Below are 15,795 nucleotides of genomic sequence, written 5' to 3'. Positions count from 1 at the left end.
CCTTTCATCAAGATCTACTAGCAATCAAGCATTACTTATTGAAAAATTTCCATATGTGCTATATAGAGAAAGGTAACTCTGAAATGTAAATCATATTCCTCATCTCAAGAAATTAACACTATATTTGGGTAAGAAAAACAAAACAAAATACACAAGCAACAACAACAATAACAAATAACAACTGGAAAGAGATTATTGTCAAAAAAATGAACCAAATAATCTGAAAGATACAATAATATACTTTGTGGTAAATTGAACATGATAGTTTCATAATACAACAAAAGCAAGTTTTCTTTATTTAATTACTATGTATTAAGGCAATAAAGACCATTTTGAACACAAAAAAGAAAAATTTTATTAATAGTTGACTACATCAGAACAATGATTCAAGACTTCAGAAACTAATTTTACCTAATTTAGTATGAGAGATTTTTATTTTAAAATGCATTTCCATACCCAAAATAGCTACTTATTAATATCTTCACGATAAATACCAAAGTAAACAATAACTTCCATTGCTGTCAATATCAGTGAGTAGAAATACTGACGGTTTTCCTGCCATTTAAGCAAAACAGCAATCTCATCCTCTCCTAATTCTGTGAGCCACCCACACAACAAACTTGTACATTGGAGGGCAATTGAACTAAATAACATAAGGTAGGCAAAATTACTATTTTTTTTCAAGATTAGGCAATCTACTCTATTTTCACGAGATTCATTTTTTTAGCTCTCACATATGAGTTAGAACATGCAATGTTTATCTCTCTGTCCCTGGTCTATTTCAATTAACATAATGACTTCCAGTTCCAACCATGTTGCTGCAAATGACAGGATTTCAATCTTTTTTATGGTTGAATAATATTCCATTATGTATATATACTTATATATGCATATATATGTATATATACTTATATATGCATATATATGTATATATACTTATATATGCATATATATACTTATATATATGTATATATACACACACATGCACACACACATTTTATTTATTCATTCATCCACTGGTGGACACTTCAGTTGATTCCATAAATCTTGGCTGTTGTGAATAGTACTGTAATAAACAAGAGAATGCAGATAATCTCTTCAAATATATTGCATTCCTTTCTATTTTTAAAAGAATTAACTGCATGTACATATAAAACAAGCGAGGGATTAGCTTGACAAGAGAAAATATATGTAGTTACAATGATATTGATCTTGCAAAGTCTTTGGTGTCATTTGCTATTTTTTACTAAAATATTATGAAAGAGAGATTAGTAAAATTATTCCAGTAACAAAATGCAGCATGGACTGATATACAAACAGCCCAAATCAAAGAAGGTGAACAAATAAGACTCATGCAGTAATATACAAGGAAATGAAGCAAAGGCAATAGGAAAGGGAAGGGAAAGAAAGGGCAAATGTAAAGGACACCCCAAGTGAAGAACACAACTGACAAAAAGAGGAGATTTAGCGAATTAAAGAGAAGGAAGAATCATAGTTACTTAAAAAATGCTGTATTTGTTAAAATATAAAAATAAAAACACCGTAACTAAAACAAATAGGAAGATGTATAATAATTAGTCATTTAACCAACTGAGGTTTGTACCAGTTGCCTGTAAGTTGATTAGAGAATGTAGGACTAAATTCTAAATTTGGAAATTCTTCTCATTTTTCACAAAATGTCGAGTGAAGATCACACTAAGGTAAAATGAAAAACCCACAAGTTCTTGAAATATTTTGGTATCTTGTTATAGCTGAAGTACCGTTGTATTCAAACAACACAAAGAACTGATGAGATCTAAACTATATTTTTTTAGAAATTAAAAATCTTAAGACTAAATTCTGAGGGACTACACACTTAGGAGCTTTCTTAAAAAACAAAAACAAAAACAAAAAACTCCTGATAATATTGAACATAGCAATCACTGTTTTATTTATGTTAAACAACACCAAATAGCATCTAAATTCTTAAAGTGTGTACTGGAGTACTGCCCAAATCCATTAATGGTGTCTACAACTATGTTGGTGATCTCTTTTCCTTTTTACAATTGCAGCTTACAAGACAGGCTGAAAGAAAAGATTACTGTATTTATTTATTTGAACAAATGATGCTATAGGAACAACACATATTGAAATAAATTTTACAAACAGCCAGGCACAGTGACTTATGCCTCTAATCCTAGCATTCTGAGAGGCTAAGGCAGGAGTATCACTTGAGCCCAGGAACTGGAGATGGTCCTGGTCAACAGGCAAGACCCTGTCTCTATAATAAAACATAAATAAATAAATAAATAGCCTGGCATGTTGGCATGCGTCTGTTGTTCCAACTATTAGAGAGGCTGAGGTGGAGGGATTGCTTGAGCCCATGAAGTCCAAGGTGCAGAGAGCCCTGTTTGCATCACTGCACTCCAGCTTGGCTAACAGAGTGAGACCCTGCCTAAAAAAATTACAAACTAAAACAAGACAAAAAAAAAAAAAAAAACAAGAGAAAAACAAACAAGTTCATGTGTAATTTAACATATATATTTTATACTCTCATGTATTATATATACATGAGTATGTATATTTTACATATATTCTCGTGTATATATAAAATATATAATGAGTAGTTCTCAAAGAGGTGACTCACCTCTTTGGTGAATTTCAGATTATATAGCACCTTCTTCTTCTAAGTAAATTCTTAGATGAGTGGTAAAACAAACAAAAAAGGACTTTAAGTTGTTATGGGCAGCAACTTGGGGGAAGGTGAATCAATGGTAGATAAATGCTAGTTATCTTGTTAAAATTTGTTAATATAGATTCCTCTCGTACCTTCTCCAGGCTGATAGGGTCCAAAGTTGTCTTCAGTGGCTAACATTTGCAAGCGGGTTTGGGGAGGGCAAAGTAACATTTTTCATTATAATTCTATCATGCTTCTAGGCAAGTAGATGCAGGGCAGTGAGCTTTCCTGCATCTGCTTCTTCTTAATTATCTTCAGCTCAGTAATCTCTCATATTTTGGAGTGGCATCTTCTCATCTCCCACATAGGAAATTTTAGATAGATTACAATCAATTTGGATTTTATAGTGAAAATCATGCTCCAGTTTTGTTTAATGCATTTCTAAGAATGAATTTTGCTAGAGTATTATTATCTTCTGCAAGTTAAACACATATTTTTAGTTTTCCAGTTCTTACATTAGAAAAGATCCCTCTAAATGAGGATTCAATTAATCTTGCTACTCAGTGTGGTTCAGAGACCAGCAGAATTTGCATCACTCAGGAACTTGTTCGAAAAGTTGAATCTCAGGTCCACCTCAAGCTACTGAATCAAAATCTGCTTTTTCAACAAGAGCACTAGTTTTTTCTTATGTCCAGTAAAGTTGAAAAAGTACTAAATTTGCCTTACATTAACTGATCCACCCAATTCAGATTTGCAAGTAATGTTCCGCCCTGAAGAGGGGTTGTTTTACCCCAATGGGTCCTTTACCTGCCTGTTGCCATTGAGACAGTAGAAAGGAGGTTGGTTCTGTTAAGCAGAGCAGAAACTTTATTTGTTGTTCAAAGAGTAGAGAAGGTGAGCTTCCCATTCACCTTCTCCCCAGGTATGTGCAGAAGGGGGATTTTTAAGGTCTCTTAGAGCATGGAGGTGGAGACTAAGGATGCGAATTCCTGGAAAGAGGTGGGACTTTCAAGAGAAAACTAGAATGTGTGCAGTCTTGTTCTTCCTTTTGCACTGGGCACTTACTATATGTGCCTAGCAAAGGGCATCTCTCCCCACTGGGCAGAGATTTTAATATGATAAGGAAGTGAGGATTCAGGTCTGTCTGAGTAGCACTGCCAAGCTGAGTTTTTATCTAGTGGCTTGTTTGTGGCTACTGGCATCCGGCCTGGCTTTTGTTTCTGTAAACAAGTACAACTGAGACCACAGGTTAATTTCATAGGTTCTGGCACTCTTGGAGAATCAAGGTCATGCTACCGTGACAGTAACTTATTGACTCCCTAAGATGCATTATGATTCAAATTTTAAGGATTCATTAGATACTAAGGAATTTTATTTAATGCTAAAGAAAATGAAATCATTGTTACTGGAAACCACTTATGTATCTGATATTGTGTTATCCATTTCCAAATCTATTAACTCATTTCACACGTAAAATACTCTCTAAGATAAGTGCCATCGCCTCCATTTAACTAGATGTGAAAACTAACCTGAGGCTAAGATTTGTTCAATAAATACTGCACATCCCTTGTCTGCAAGTCCCTGAGAATAAAGTGCACATGGCTTCTATTGTTACGAAATATGCAATATTTTGTAATTAGACAAAAGCCAGGCAAATACAGGGTAGGGTTAGAGTTTCTAAGAGGGAAACCTAAATTGTCAGAGGGATTTAGAAAAAACATCTATTTGGAAAGAGCAGTTAACTTATTTCCGAAGAACACATTTTTATAAAGTTGGCTCTGAAAAAGGCTAGTGTGTCTTGGAGTTTTGTAAGGGGAACTAAGCAGCAGTTGAGGCTGGAACATTTCAGGAATCCTGCAGAACTTTATAGAACAAGGTGCGGATGTTGGACCTTATCAAAAAGTCAAAGGAAGCCACTGGAGGGTTTGAAGCCAGGAAGTGACAGGCCCTGATCCACATTTGGAAAGGCTCCTTCACTCAGACCCATGCAAAGCCCTGCGGGCGGGTGGGTTTATTGGGGCCACTCCCCTCGGCTGCCTTTCTCCACCCCAGTCACCGCCTCCTGCTTCTCAGCTTAGCCATCTGAGGAGGGTGGGAAACGTGTAATAGGGGCGGGGGGAAGAAAAACGTTCTTAAAAAAAATATTAAAAAGAAAACATCCCACTTGGCAGCGAGTGCGCGGGAAGTTCAGCGCGCGAGTTCCGGGCTTCCCGCCCGCCCGCAGACGACCGCCGGTGAGCCCCCAGCCCCCGCCTGGCCGCCCGCTTCGCCGCGTCCGTCAGTCCGTCGGTCTGTCAGCCTCCCCTTCCCCCACGCCTCCTTTCTCTGGGCGCCGCGCGGGTCGGGAGGTCGGAGGGGCCCCCTAGGTCTTCAGGACGCCCTTGGCCCGCGTCGCTCCCGGCAGCGCCTCGGCGGCGGCGCCTGCAGAACCCGGTACCTGGCAGGTTCGGGTCTCTGCCGGGCAGAACCTCGCAGCCCATACTCCACGGCTGGGGCCTCTGACGCCTCCGCTTGTGGAGTTCTTCCCTGAGCGGCTGTAACTTTAAACCACTCTGAGCGAGGCCTATTTTTATTCAGAAACCAGCGACCAGGGCGTCTGTGGAGAATGCTCAGATGGAGGGCCAGCCCGCCACTTGAAGTTTTCTCACAAATCTGAGGGGAAGGAACGTCTTGTCCTAATAATAATCTCTCTTCGCGATTTCACAGTTCTATTGCTGCGTCCTAGGAGGGCCAGATTGGTGGCTGTGGGGACTTTTGGATGAGGGTGTTGCCTGAGCTGGGGAAGCCGTGTCTGAACTCCATTGCTTGGCCTTTGTGTGGTGATCCCGAGGCCTCCACACTTGAGCCCGGCCAAAGCTGTGACCTAGTATCCCCCCACAGGGATTGCTCAAAGAGCTCCAGGGGACAGACTCACAGTGGCAAGGACAGGGAGATGAATGTAGCAGCCAAGTACCGCATGGCCTCCCTGTATGTGGGTGACTTACATGCAGATGTCACCGAGGACCTGCTGTTCAGGAAGTTCAGCACTGTGGGGCCTGTGCTGTCCATCCGCATTTGCAGGGACCAGGTCACCCGCCGCTCTCTGGGCTATGCCTACGTGAACTTCTTGCAGCTGGCTGATGCCCAGAAGGCGCTGGACACAATGAACTTTGACATCATAAAAGGCAAATCCATCCGTCTCATGTGGTCTCAGCGCGATGCCTACTTGAGGAGATCTGGAATTGGGAACGTGTTCATCAAGAATCTGGACAAATCTATCGATAACAAAACCCTTTATGAACATTTTTCAGCTTTTGGAAAGATCCTTTCCTCCAAAGTGATGAGTGATGATCAAGGCTCCAAGGGCTATGCATTTGTGCACTTTCAGAACCAGAGTGCTGCAGACAGGGCCATTGAGGAGATGAATGGAAAACTACTCAAGGGCTGCAAGGTGTTTGTTGGCAGATTCAAAAACCGAAAAGATCGTGAAGCTGAACTCAGAAGCAAAGCCAGTGAATTCACCAATATTTACATCAAAAACTTTGGCGGTGACATGGATGATGAGAGATTGAAGGACGTTTTCAGCAAATATGGCAAAACTCTGAGTGTTAAGGTGATGACAGATTCCAGTGGGAAATCCAAAGGCTTTGGCTTTGTGAGTTTTGATAGCCATGAGGCTGCCAAGAAAGCTGTTGAAGAAATGAATGGAAGGGACATAAATGGGCAGCTGATTTTTGTAGGCCGGGCGCAAAAGAAAGTAGAGCGACAGGCTGAGTTAAAGCAAATGTTTGAGCAGCTGAAAAGGGAACGAATTTGTGGGTGCCAGGGGGTAAAGCTCTATATTAAGAACCTTGATGACACCATTGATGATGAAAAACTACGAAACGAGTTTTCTTCATTTGGATCAATTAGCAGAGTTAAGGTAATGCAGGAAGAGGGACAGAGCAAAGGGTTTGGCTTGATCTGCTTCTCCTCTCCTGAGGATGCTACTAAAGCAATGACTGAGATGAATGGCCGCATCTTGGGCTCCAAACCTCTTAGCATTGCCTTGGCCCAGAGACACTAGGAAAGAAAAACGTACCTTCCCAGCTAGTATCTGCAGCAGGTGGAGGAATGATAGTGATCTCTGCCTGAATTGACCTCAGTAAATTTCATATTCCACATGATGGGTGCTTAGTTCAGTAAACTTTATGATAAAACGTTTTTTATACCAAGCCATTTTTTTTTCTTTTGTGGAAAAAGAAATGAAGCTTAGTTCATTTTACAGAGGCACATTTTCTAATTTTAATATTGCACATTTTTCTTATTTTGATGTGTTCATAGCAATAAGTATAAATAGATATATTTTTATTACATTTGAACCAAATGAAATGAGGTAATTATTTGAATTTATTGCATATTTTATTATTTTAGTAATATTGCTAGCTTTAATTTCTTCTATGAAAATATGCTCAAAATAGTTCTTACACCTAAAGATTCCAAAGTATTTTTACCAACAGAAATTTTCTAATTTTTCATCCAAGTTCAGAGGAATCAGACTTTTAGAAATTTATAGTATGAATTTAAAGATCTAATTTCATTTTGAATTGATGCTTAAAGTACTCAGATATAGTTGAATTTCTTTTAAATTTATATCCTGACATGCTTGTTTTTTGGATGGTTTAAATTAAGATGATGGAAGTTTTTAATGTTGCCTAAAAACTGGCTTTATGTGTTTTGTTTTTTCCATTAGTTGACTATAATTCAGGTACTTACTAGTTAATCTAAATTGTAACTTGCACTGTAAAACCTTAACTTCTACATTCCTTAAGTTATAAATCTGTTATCAACTCAGGTGATCCAAAGTTGGCCTGGTCCTAAATCTCTTCATACTTACATGGCTTAATATTTACCAGATGCTAATATTATGAAAATCATATATACAGATTATAGAAATTCTGTTTAAAAACTTTTAAAATCTCTTTTATATTGTTTTGTGTTGTGATATTCTCTTAGGGTTCAGAAAAGTAAGTTCCTCTATTTTTATGTACTCACATCTCCTTTTATTAGACTGTGGCAGCTATGGAACCCATTAAGGTTCACTTTTAGCCTTCATTGATCAGAAACTCACTGATTGATTTTCTGATGAATTGAAGTTACATCACTTATTCTGTTTTCTAGCATAATTTTTAGTTTAGAACCATTCACCTATTTTCCTTTCTCTCTTGCCTTTCATCTATATTCCTCAGCTTTTTAAAATACTTTCTAAAGGATTTTTTTTTATGTTGTCTTTTAATATGTGCTGCTTCAAATACATTTGGAAATCGAGGCAAGAGTTATTTAATTACATTTAAATAATTGCTTTACAAATTCTGATTCATACCAAAGGTATCTAGCAAGCAAGTGCTTTTGTTTTTACTGTTTTCATATTTTTACTTGGCTTAGTTGTTTCTCGTAACTATTATTCACATTCTCTATTTCATATATTACTAATATAAAAGAAATAGTAAAATATTTTTTGGCAATACCTCAGCTTATGAATGAGAACAATTTTTTGTCTTTTATTTTTATAGAAATTATGTGTATATTCTTTGCACATTTTCTAAAATAAAAATCTTTTAGTCCATAAAAAATTATGGACAATGAAAAAATTAAAAGAATTTGCATATAATTGTATTATGCAAACCAATTCCCTATTATAATTTGTTACATATTTTTCTATTTTTTTCTCTCTCTACATATATACACCTAGGTAATTTAAGAAAAATAGGATAATATTACAAATGTTGTTTGAAATTGCTTTCTTAATTAAACAATATGCTATTGTCAACTTTTATGCTCACAATAATTATTTGTCTTATAATCTGAGTGACATTTATGTTTTGTTCAATGACTGTACCAAAATATAACTAATTTCTTATTAATAAACTTCTTGTTGCTAGATAATTTCTTCCTTTTTTCTTTCTTCCTCTGTCATAAATAACTTGGAGGTTAACATCCTTGCAAACTTATATATGCAAATATATCTATTTTCTTAAGAAAATGTTTAGAAGTAGAATTAATGGTTAAAAAAGAATCAATTTTAAAAAGTAATTTTGATAAATATTGCTTAAATGCTGTCCAGAATACTTGTGGCACTTACATTTCCATTGTCATTGTAGGAGAATACCTATTTCCATATGCTCCAAGAAACAAGGGTCTTTTTTAAGCTGTTGGTCAATTCAACATGATATGTAAAACAAACCATTTCATCATTGCTTTATTTCACTTTTGTAAATTACAAAAGTTGAACAGCATTTGTGTACTCACTGACCATTTGTATTTTCATACTTATGAGTTAATGTCTCATGATCACAATTTATTTTCTTGTTGGGGTGTTTTTTATTTACATGGATTTTTAGATTTCTTTGCATATTATGACTACATTTTAGACTTTTCCCCCTGATATTTCACTTTCTTTATAGTTTTGAAGGTTATTCCAAAATTGAATGTTAAGCTGGAAAGTTTCAGTATTTTATTTAAATGGCTTTGATGTCATGCTTCAAAATATTTTGAACACTTTAAATACATATATTCACACAAATATATACACACCCACACAATTTATCTGTATTGTGTTTATGACTTTCAGAATTTCGTATTCTCAACGCTTCTAACTAAAATTTTGGTTCATAAAAAGTATCTTATATAAAACCTATAGTAAATCTTTTAAAAATGTGCTTTTCCATTTTTAATAACATATATTTTGGTAAATACTTGATTCAGAGAGCCAATGAATTAGAGTTGGCATATAAGTTTCACATAGATTCTTATACTAGGTAAGTATTTACCAAAACATATATCAGAAGCAGAAAGTTGTTAAAAAGGTTTACCAGACAACAAGACTGGAAAGTGTATTAAGTGTGCCTGGCCTTGACATCTTATTCTGGATAATCTAGTCTACATCTTAATTTAGGAAAGCTAATCTGTAAAACTGTTCAAATATCTGAACAATATTTGATAATGCTTACATATATTTTCAAGATAATATCAGGAAACAGAGTTTTTTCATGTATGTAAGGAGTTAATAGGACATAACATCAGATGTCTAGATGAATTATAGCTATGGCTTAATTACACAATAATCTGCCTTAGTAGAAATTGCTTATTTCCAGCATTTGCTGTAAAAAAAAAAAGACAGTCAGTTTACAAAAATATACAATCCTATGGATTTAATTTATTTAAATTTTGTTCATTCTAATTTTTTTTGGTGTGTGATAATAGCAAGTTATCTTAGTTGAAAATAGGGATTCATTCATTAAAGAGTATTAAATCTTACGTGCCCAAGTGCCTTAATATATAAGTAGAATCTTAACTTTTCTGATAAGCATTCCAGTAAAAGCTAATGTACATAGATATGCCTTGAGCCACTGTTTCTACTTTCACCCTTCTCTCCACACATATTGCCACGTCTGCTGTGTAGTTGCCTGCTTACATGTACAGCCATTTCAATAAATGTATTCTTTTAACATTTTATCTTTTAAATTTCAAATAGGAATTTATAGTTGGTAAAAATAAAAATTTTAAAGTGATTTAATATTGTCATTTTCATGTTCTCAATATTGTTGTAGATCCACTTTTTGTCTTCCTGAGTTATTTCAAAGGATCAGTTTTCAAGCTCTGAAATTCTTTTCTCAACTCAGTTGATACTGCTGTTAATACTTGTGACTGCTTTATAAAATTTTTCTAGTGAATTTTTCAGCTCTTTCAGAACTGTTTAGTGCTTTCTTATAATGGCCATTTGATTTTTCAACTCCTGTATTGTTTTATTGTAATCCTTAGATTTCTTGGTTTGGGTTTCAACTATCTCCTGTATGTTGATGATTTTCATTCCTGTTCTTATTCTGAATTCTATTTCTGACATTTTAGCCATTTCAGCTTGGTTAAGAACCATTGCTGGTGAAAGAGTGCAATCATTTGGAGATAAGAAAACACTCTGGCTTTTTGAGTTGCCAGAGTTGTTGTGTTGGGTTTTTTCTCATTTGTGTGGGCTGATGTTTGTTCAGTCTTGAAGTTACTATCCTTGTGGGGATTTTTTTTCTTTTTTCTTCTTTAATACCCTTCAGGGGTTAATTATGGTATATGGTGTGTTTGGTTTACTCACTTCAATTCTAGTTAATTCCTGGTCTTGGAGGAACCTCCTCCAATAACTCTCCATGCCCACATTTCTTATGTGGGGTGTTCTGCTTCGTGAGTTCTCACAGGCAGGGGCCTGAGTTAGCAAACAAGCTATATCCTTGTGAGGTCAGCCCTAATCTGCTATATGTATGCCTCCTGGGGAAATACAAGGTTGTGCCTACCCTCAGACAGAAGTAGGGAGAAGTAGGACCACTGGGCTGGAAGCTCTAGCAGGCATGGCTTTCCTGGCTACCAGAAATAGGGATGGGTGAGGATGCCTGCCCTGCTGTCTAGGCCTTTCCTGAGACACAGGAAACTGTGCCTTCTAGCCGAGTTTACACAGAATCAGGGTTGCTAGGCTGGAAACTCTAGCAAGTGTTGCCTGCTTGGCTATTAATAGTGGGGGAGGGTGGGGTCATGAGCCCTGCAGTCTGGTTGTTTCCTGGGACAACAGGAAGGCTGCGTTCATCAGCTGAGTTCCTGCAGAACCAGGAGCACCATGCTAGAGGCTGTGGCAGGCCTTGCCTACCTGGTTACCACTGGTAGGGCCAGGTGGTGTCATGTGCTCTGACATCTGGATGTTTCCTAGGGGACAATATAAAGATGTGCTTACCAGATGAGTTCACATAGAAGTGGAACTGCTGGGCTAGAAGCTCTAGCAAGCATTGCCTGCCTGGTTACCAGTAGTGAGGGCCGGTGTGGTCACCAGCTCTGTTGTCTGGGTGTTTTCTGAGACAACAGGAAGATGTGCCCTCCAACTGAGTTCACACAGAAGTGGGACTGCTGAGTTGGGCACGGTGGCTCATGCCTGTAATCCCAGCACTTTTGGAGGCTGAGTTGGGTGGATCACAGGTTTAAGAGACCAAAACCATCCTGGCCAATACGGTGAAACCCTGTCTCTACTAAAAATTCAAAAATTATCTGGGCATGGTGGCACGCACCTGTAGTCCCAGCTAGTTGGGAGGCTGAAGCAGGAGAATTGCCCGAACCCAGGAGGTGGAGGCTGCAGTGAGCCGAGATCCTGCCACTGCACTCCAGCCTGGTGATAGCAAGACTACATCTAAAAAAAAAAAAAAGAAAAAGAAAAAAGGGATGGCTGGGATAGAAGCTCTAGCAGGGCTTGTCCATGTGGTTACCAGTGGTGGGGGCGTGGCAGGAGTGGGCAGGCAAGTTTGGGCCTAAGCAGGACCACTGGGCTGGAAGCTGCCACCAAGCCCTATCCGGAAAAGGGGGTGCAACAATCTCACTGCTCCAAGTCACCACAACTGGTGCCTCTATTGGGGTTGTGGCACCATTATAGGTCTGCTGCAGGGCTCAAGGCTTGTAAAGTTTCCTTGGACTTGTGAGTTGCCCCTGCAAAACATCCAGGTGGCTCTTTGCCTCAGTTTAGAAGTGCAGTGAGGGCATGGGGGCGCCAGGGGGATTCTCTTATTCCCAGTCTTACACAGGTTCCTGTGGAGAGCATGAATCACCCTGGGCACCCTCACTCACTTACCCTTTCCCATGTCACAGAGGTTCTCCTGGCTTCGTGTTGAGCCCAAACATGCTAGCACCCAACTTTTCTCCTCTCTGTTCTGTGTCCCCCTGCTGCCTTGATGGATCCTGACGTGGTTTTTCAGATGATCGGCCTGTTGGGTTAGTGTTCACTAGCCTTTTTGTTTCCTCTCCGTGAGAGAGGCACACATGTGCTGCTTCTAGTCTGCCATCTTGGCCTCACCCTAAATCTGATTATTTTTAAGTGTTTCTACATTTGCTTATTATTATTGTTATTATCATTATTATTATTTGAAGAGCCAGGGTCTCACTGTTTTGCCGAGGCTGGTCTCCAACTCCTGTGCTCAAGCAATCCTCTCAGAGGGCTGGGATTACGGGGATGAGCCACCACACCTGGCCCTACATTTACTTTAACACAACAACCAATTATCCAACATCTTTATCTTTCGAGCAGATAGACATAATTTATTTCTATAAATGATATAAATCATAATATAGCTTATAATCATTTATCTATTAATATAACTTGAGTTTTCTATTAATGATATCATGAATAAAAATTTAATACATTCACAGTTTCTAATATGCTGACATTTAATATGTAACGTATTTAAGAGAATAATTAACTTTAATGATAAAGAAACAGTTTATGCAAAATGTTATTTTCTTTCTGATTTACCTCTTCAAACTGTGACCATGAGATTAGCTGAAGATTCTAGGTCACCATTCATTATGTATAGTTTCTTTCCAAAATAGTAGTAGAAATTTATCCTTAGCTTAAGCATCTTTGTAAAAGCTTTATATTCTTTTCAGGAATCTGAATTTACTTGGAAAGAGTCTGCAGTTAAGACAAGACTATTTTACATTTGCAGGTTTCCATTTGATTCTTTTTCTTCTATTTGTTATATGCTCTTGCAGGTATTTTCAATTGCCTATTACTCTGCAGCCTAGGATTAGTCTCCTCTTTTTCAAAATTGTTTAAGGAAATCCATTTTGTTAATTGCTTCTTTTAAAACTGTCAGATCAGACCAGGCACAGTGACTCATGCCTGTAATCCCAGCACTTTGGGAAGCCAAGGCGGGTGAATCACATGAGGCCAGGAATTCAAGAGAAGCCTGGGCAACATGGTAAAACCTCATCTCTACTAAAAATACAAAAATTAGCCAGACGTGGTGGCACATGCCTGTAATCCCAGCTACTCGGGAGGCTGAGGCAGGAGAATCGCTTGAACTCAGGAGGCGGAGGTTGCAGTGAGCCGAGATTGTGCCACTGCAATTCAGCCTGGGTGACAGAGAGAGACCATGTCTCAAATAAATAAATAAATTAATTAATTAACTAATTAATTAATTAATTAAAATTAATTAATTAATTTTAAAAATAAATTAAATTATTTTGAAAAACGGTCAGATCATTTGGGTGGCATCATAATAAAACAAACCAAAACAATAACAGCTTAAATCTACAGAGGCTGACATAGCACACATGTAATTCACATTTTAATTATTTATTCTTATTTCTGTAGACATCTCACAACTCTTCAAGCAAATTTGATTTCATGCTTTTTAGACTTCATACTTTTTATATCTGTTAAGATAGTCAAAGCTACTTTTCACGAGTACTTCTATTTTGTCCTTAAAGGACGTGGGTATGCGTGGAATTATAAAAGCTATCACTGTCATGTTTTACTATATTCTGAAGATCTGATCTTACCTCTTGCTCCCTCAATTCTGTTCTGAATGAAGGTATAGGTAGTTCCCTATGTATGTGATGTGGCCAAGCATTAAACACATGGCCATAAAATAATAAATAGGATTGCATTTTTACAATGAAACCATACTTAAAGGACAGACATAGGAAACATGAAAAATTTACCCTACTATTTCAAAACCAGCTAAAGATTTAGAGAAAATGAGAGAAATTATAAAAATAACATCAATGAAATTTAGAAAAATCTGGAAATAAAATTAGACAAGGTGATATAAAAAATTTCTGGTCATCTTAGAAATAAATGAACTCTAAAAGGAAAAAATATATAGAAATGAAGTTTAAACAAAAAGGAAACTAATAATGAATACTTATGTAGATAATGCCAAAAGGGAAAAACCGCAGAAACATATAAACATATATACACACATGCATGCACACAAATACAAACATAAATACATATACAGTCATGTGCCACATAATTATGTTTTGATCAGTGTTATATCACATGTACAATGGTGGTCCCATAAGATTCTAATAAAGCTGAAAAATTACTATCACCTAGTGTCATTGTAGCAGTCATAACATGGTTATAGCGGTCATACACAAGGCTTACTCATCTGTTTTTGGTGATGCTGATGTAAACACACATACAGTCCTGCCAGTAGTGTAAAAGTATAGCACATAACAATTATGTACAGTATCTAATACTTGATAATAAATATGTTACTGGTTTATGAACTTACTATACTATTTATTATTCATTTGGGATATACTTCTACTTACTATCTTTTTTTAAAAAAAGGTAACTGTAAAAACAGCCTAGCGCAATTCCTTCAGGAATTATTTCAGAAGTAGACATTGTGATAGGAGATGATAGCTCCATACATTTAATGAGATATGAGATGAGATATGGAAGTGGAACATGTTGATGTTAATGATACTGACCACGTGTAGGCCTAGGAAAATATGTGTTGATGTCATAGATTTTAACAAAAAAAAATTAAATAGTAAAAGAAAAATAAAATGTTTTTAAAAAGAAAGAAGCTTATTGAATAAGGATATAAAGAAAGAAAATATTTTTGTACAGCTGTACTAAATATTCTGTACAATGTGTTTGTGTTTTAAGCTGTTATTACAAAAAAGCACAAAAGTTAACAAATTTAAAAGTTTAAAATAGTTACAGTACCATCAGGTTAAATTTTATAAAAACATTTTATTTTTAATTACTATGGATATACAATCATTATAAATATTTATGGGGTACATGTGATATTTTGATACAAGCATAAAATGTGTAATGTTCAAATCAGGGTAATTGGCTTATGCAGCAATCACCTCAAGCACTTATCATTTCTTTGTGTTACAAACATTCCAATTTCACTCTTAGTTTTTTTTAAATGTACAATAAATTGTTAACTATAGTTGTCTTATTTTGCTACAAAACACTGGATCATATTTCTTCTATCTAACTGTATTTTTGTACCCATTTACCATCCACTCTTCATCCTCCCTGACAACTACCATTCCCAGCCTCTGGTAACCATCATTCTACTTTCTATCTCCATGAGTTCAGTATTTTTTATTTCCCACATGAGTGAGAACATGTGATATTTGTCTCTTTGTGCCTGTCTTATTTAACTTAATGTCCTCCAGTTCTATTCATGTTATTGAAAATGACAGGATTTCATTTTTGTGATTATATTGTGTATGTGTGCCACTTTTTAAACCCATTTATTAACTGATGGATACTTAGGTTGTTTCTGTATTTTGGCTATTGTGAATAGTACTGTTACAAACATGGCAGTGCAAATATCTCTTTGATA

General features: G+C 36.6%; 1 protein-coding gene and 1 long non-coding RNA gene across 4 annotated transcripts in view; both read left to right on the top strand.

The window, feature by feature from the left end:
* Nucleotides 1-15,795, top strand: part of LOC134739467 (uncharacterized) — a 113,208-nt gene that overhangs the window by 12,085 nt on the left and 85,328 nt on the right. The gene's annotated exons all lie outside the window — the stretch shown is intronic.
* Nucleotides 4,759-10,190, top strand: PABPC4L (poly(A) binding protein cytoplasmic 4 like). 3 transcript variants are annotated; one of them, XM_054485897.2, is made up of 2 exons: nt 4,759-4,890; nt 5,363-10,190. In XM_054485897.2, exon 2 carries the CDS (start codon nt 5,415-5,417, stop codon nt 6,699-6,701), a length of 1,287 nt encoding a protein of 428 aa, XP_054341872.1. In that variant the 5' UTR covers nt 4,759-4,890; nt 5,363-5,414; the 3' UTR covers nt 6,702-10,190. The 3 variants fall into 3 exon arrangements, with proteins under 3 accessions (XP_054341872.1, XP_054341871.1, XP_063520199.1); XM_054485896.2 differs by having other exon boundaries at nt 4,760-4,945; XM_063664129.1 differs by having other exon boundaries at nt 4,793-4,890; nt 5,234-8,552.

Source organism: Pongo pygmaeus, chromosome 3, assembly GCF_028885625.2.
Source record: "Pongo pygmaeus isolate AG05252 chromosome 3, NHGRI_mPonPyg2-v2.0_pri, whole genome shotgun sequence".
Classification (NCBI taxonomy): domain Eukaryota; kingdom Metazoa; phylum Chordata; class Mammalia; order Primates; family Hominidae; genus Pongo; species Pongo pygmaeus.
The sequence above is the reverse complement of the archived record's forward strand: the minus strand, read 5'-3'. Positions and strand labels throughout refer to the sequence as shown.

Coding starts and splice junctions, on each gene's coding strand:
- PABPC4L (XM_054485897.2), top strand. CDS start 5,415: ATGAGGGTGTTGCCTGAGCTGGGGAAGCCGTGTCTGAACTCCATTGCT.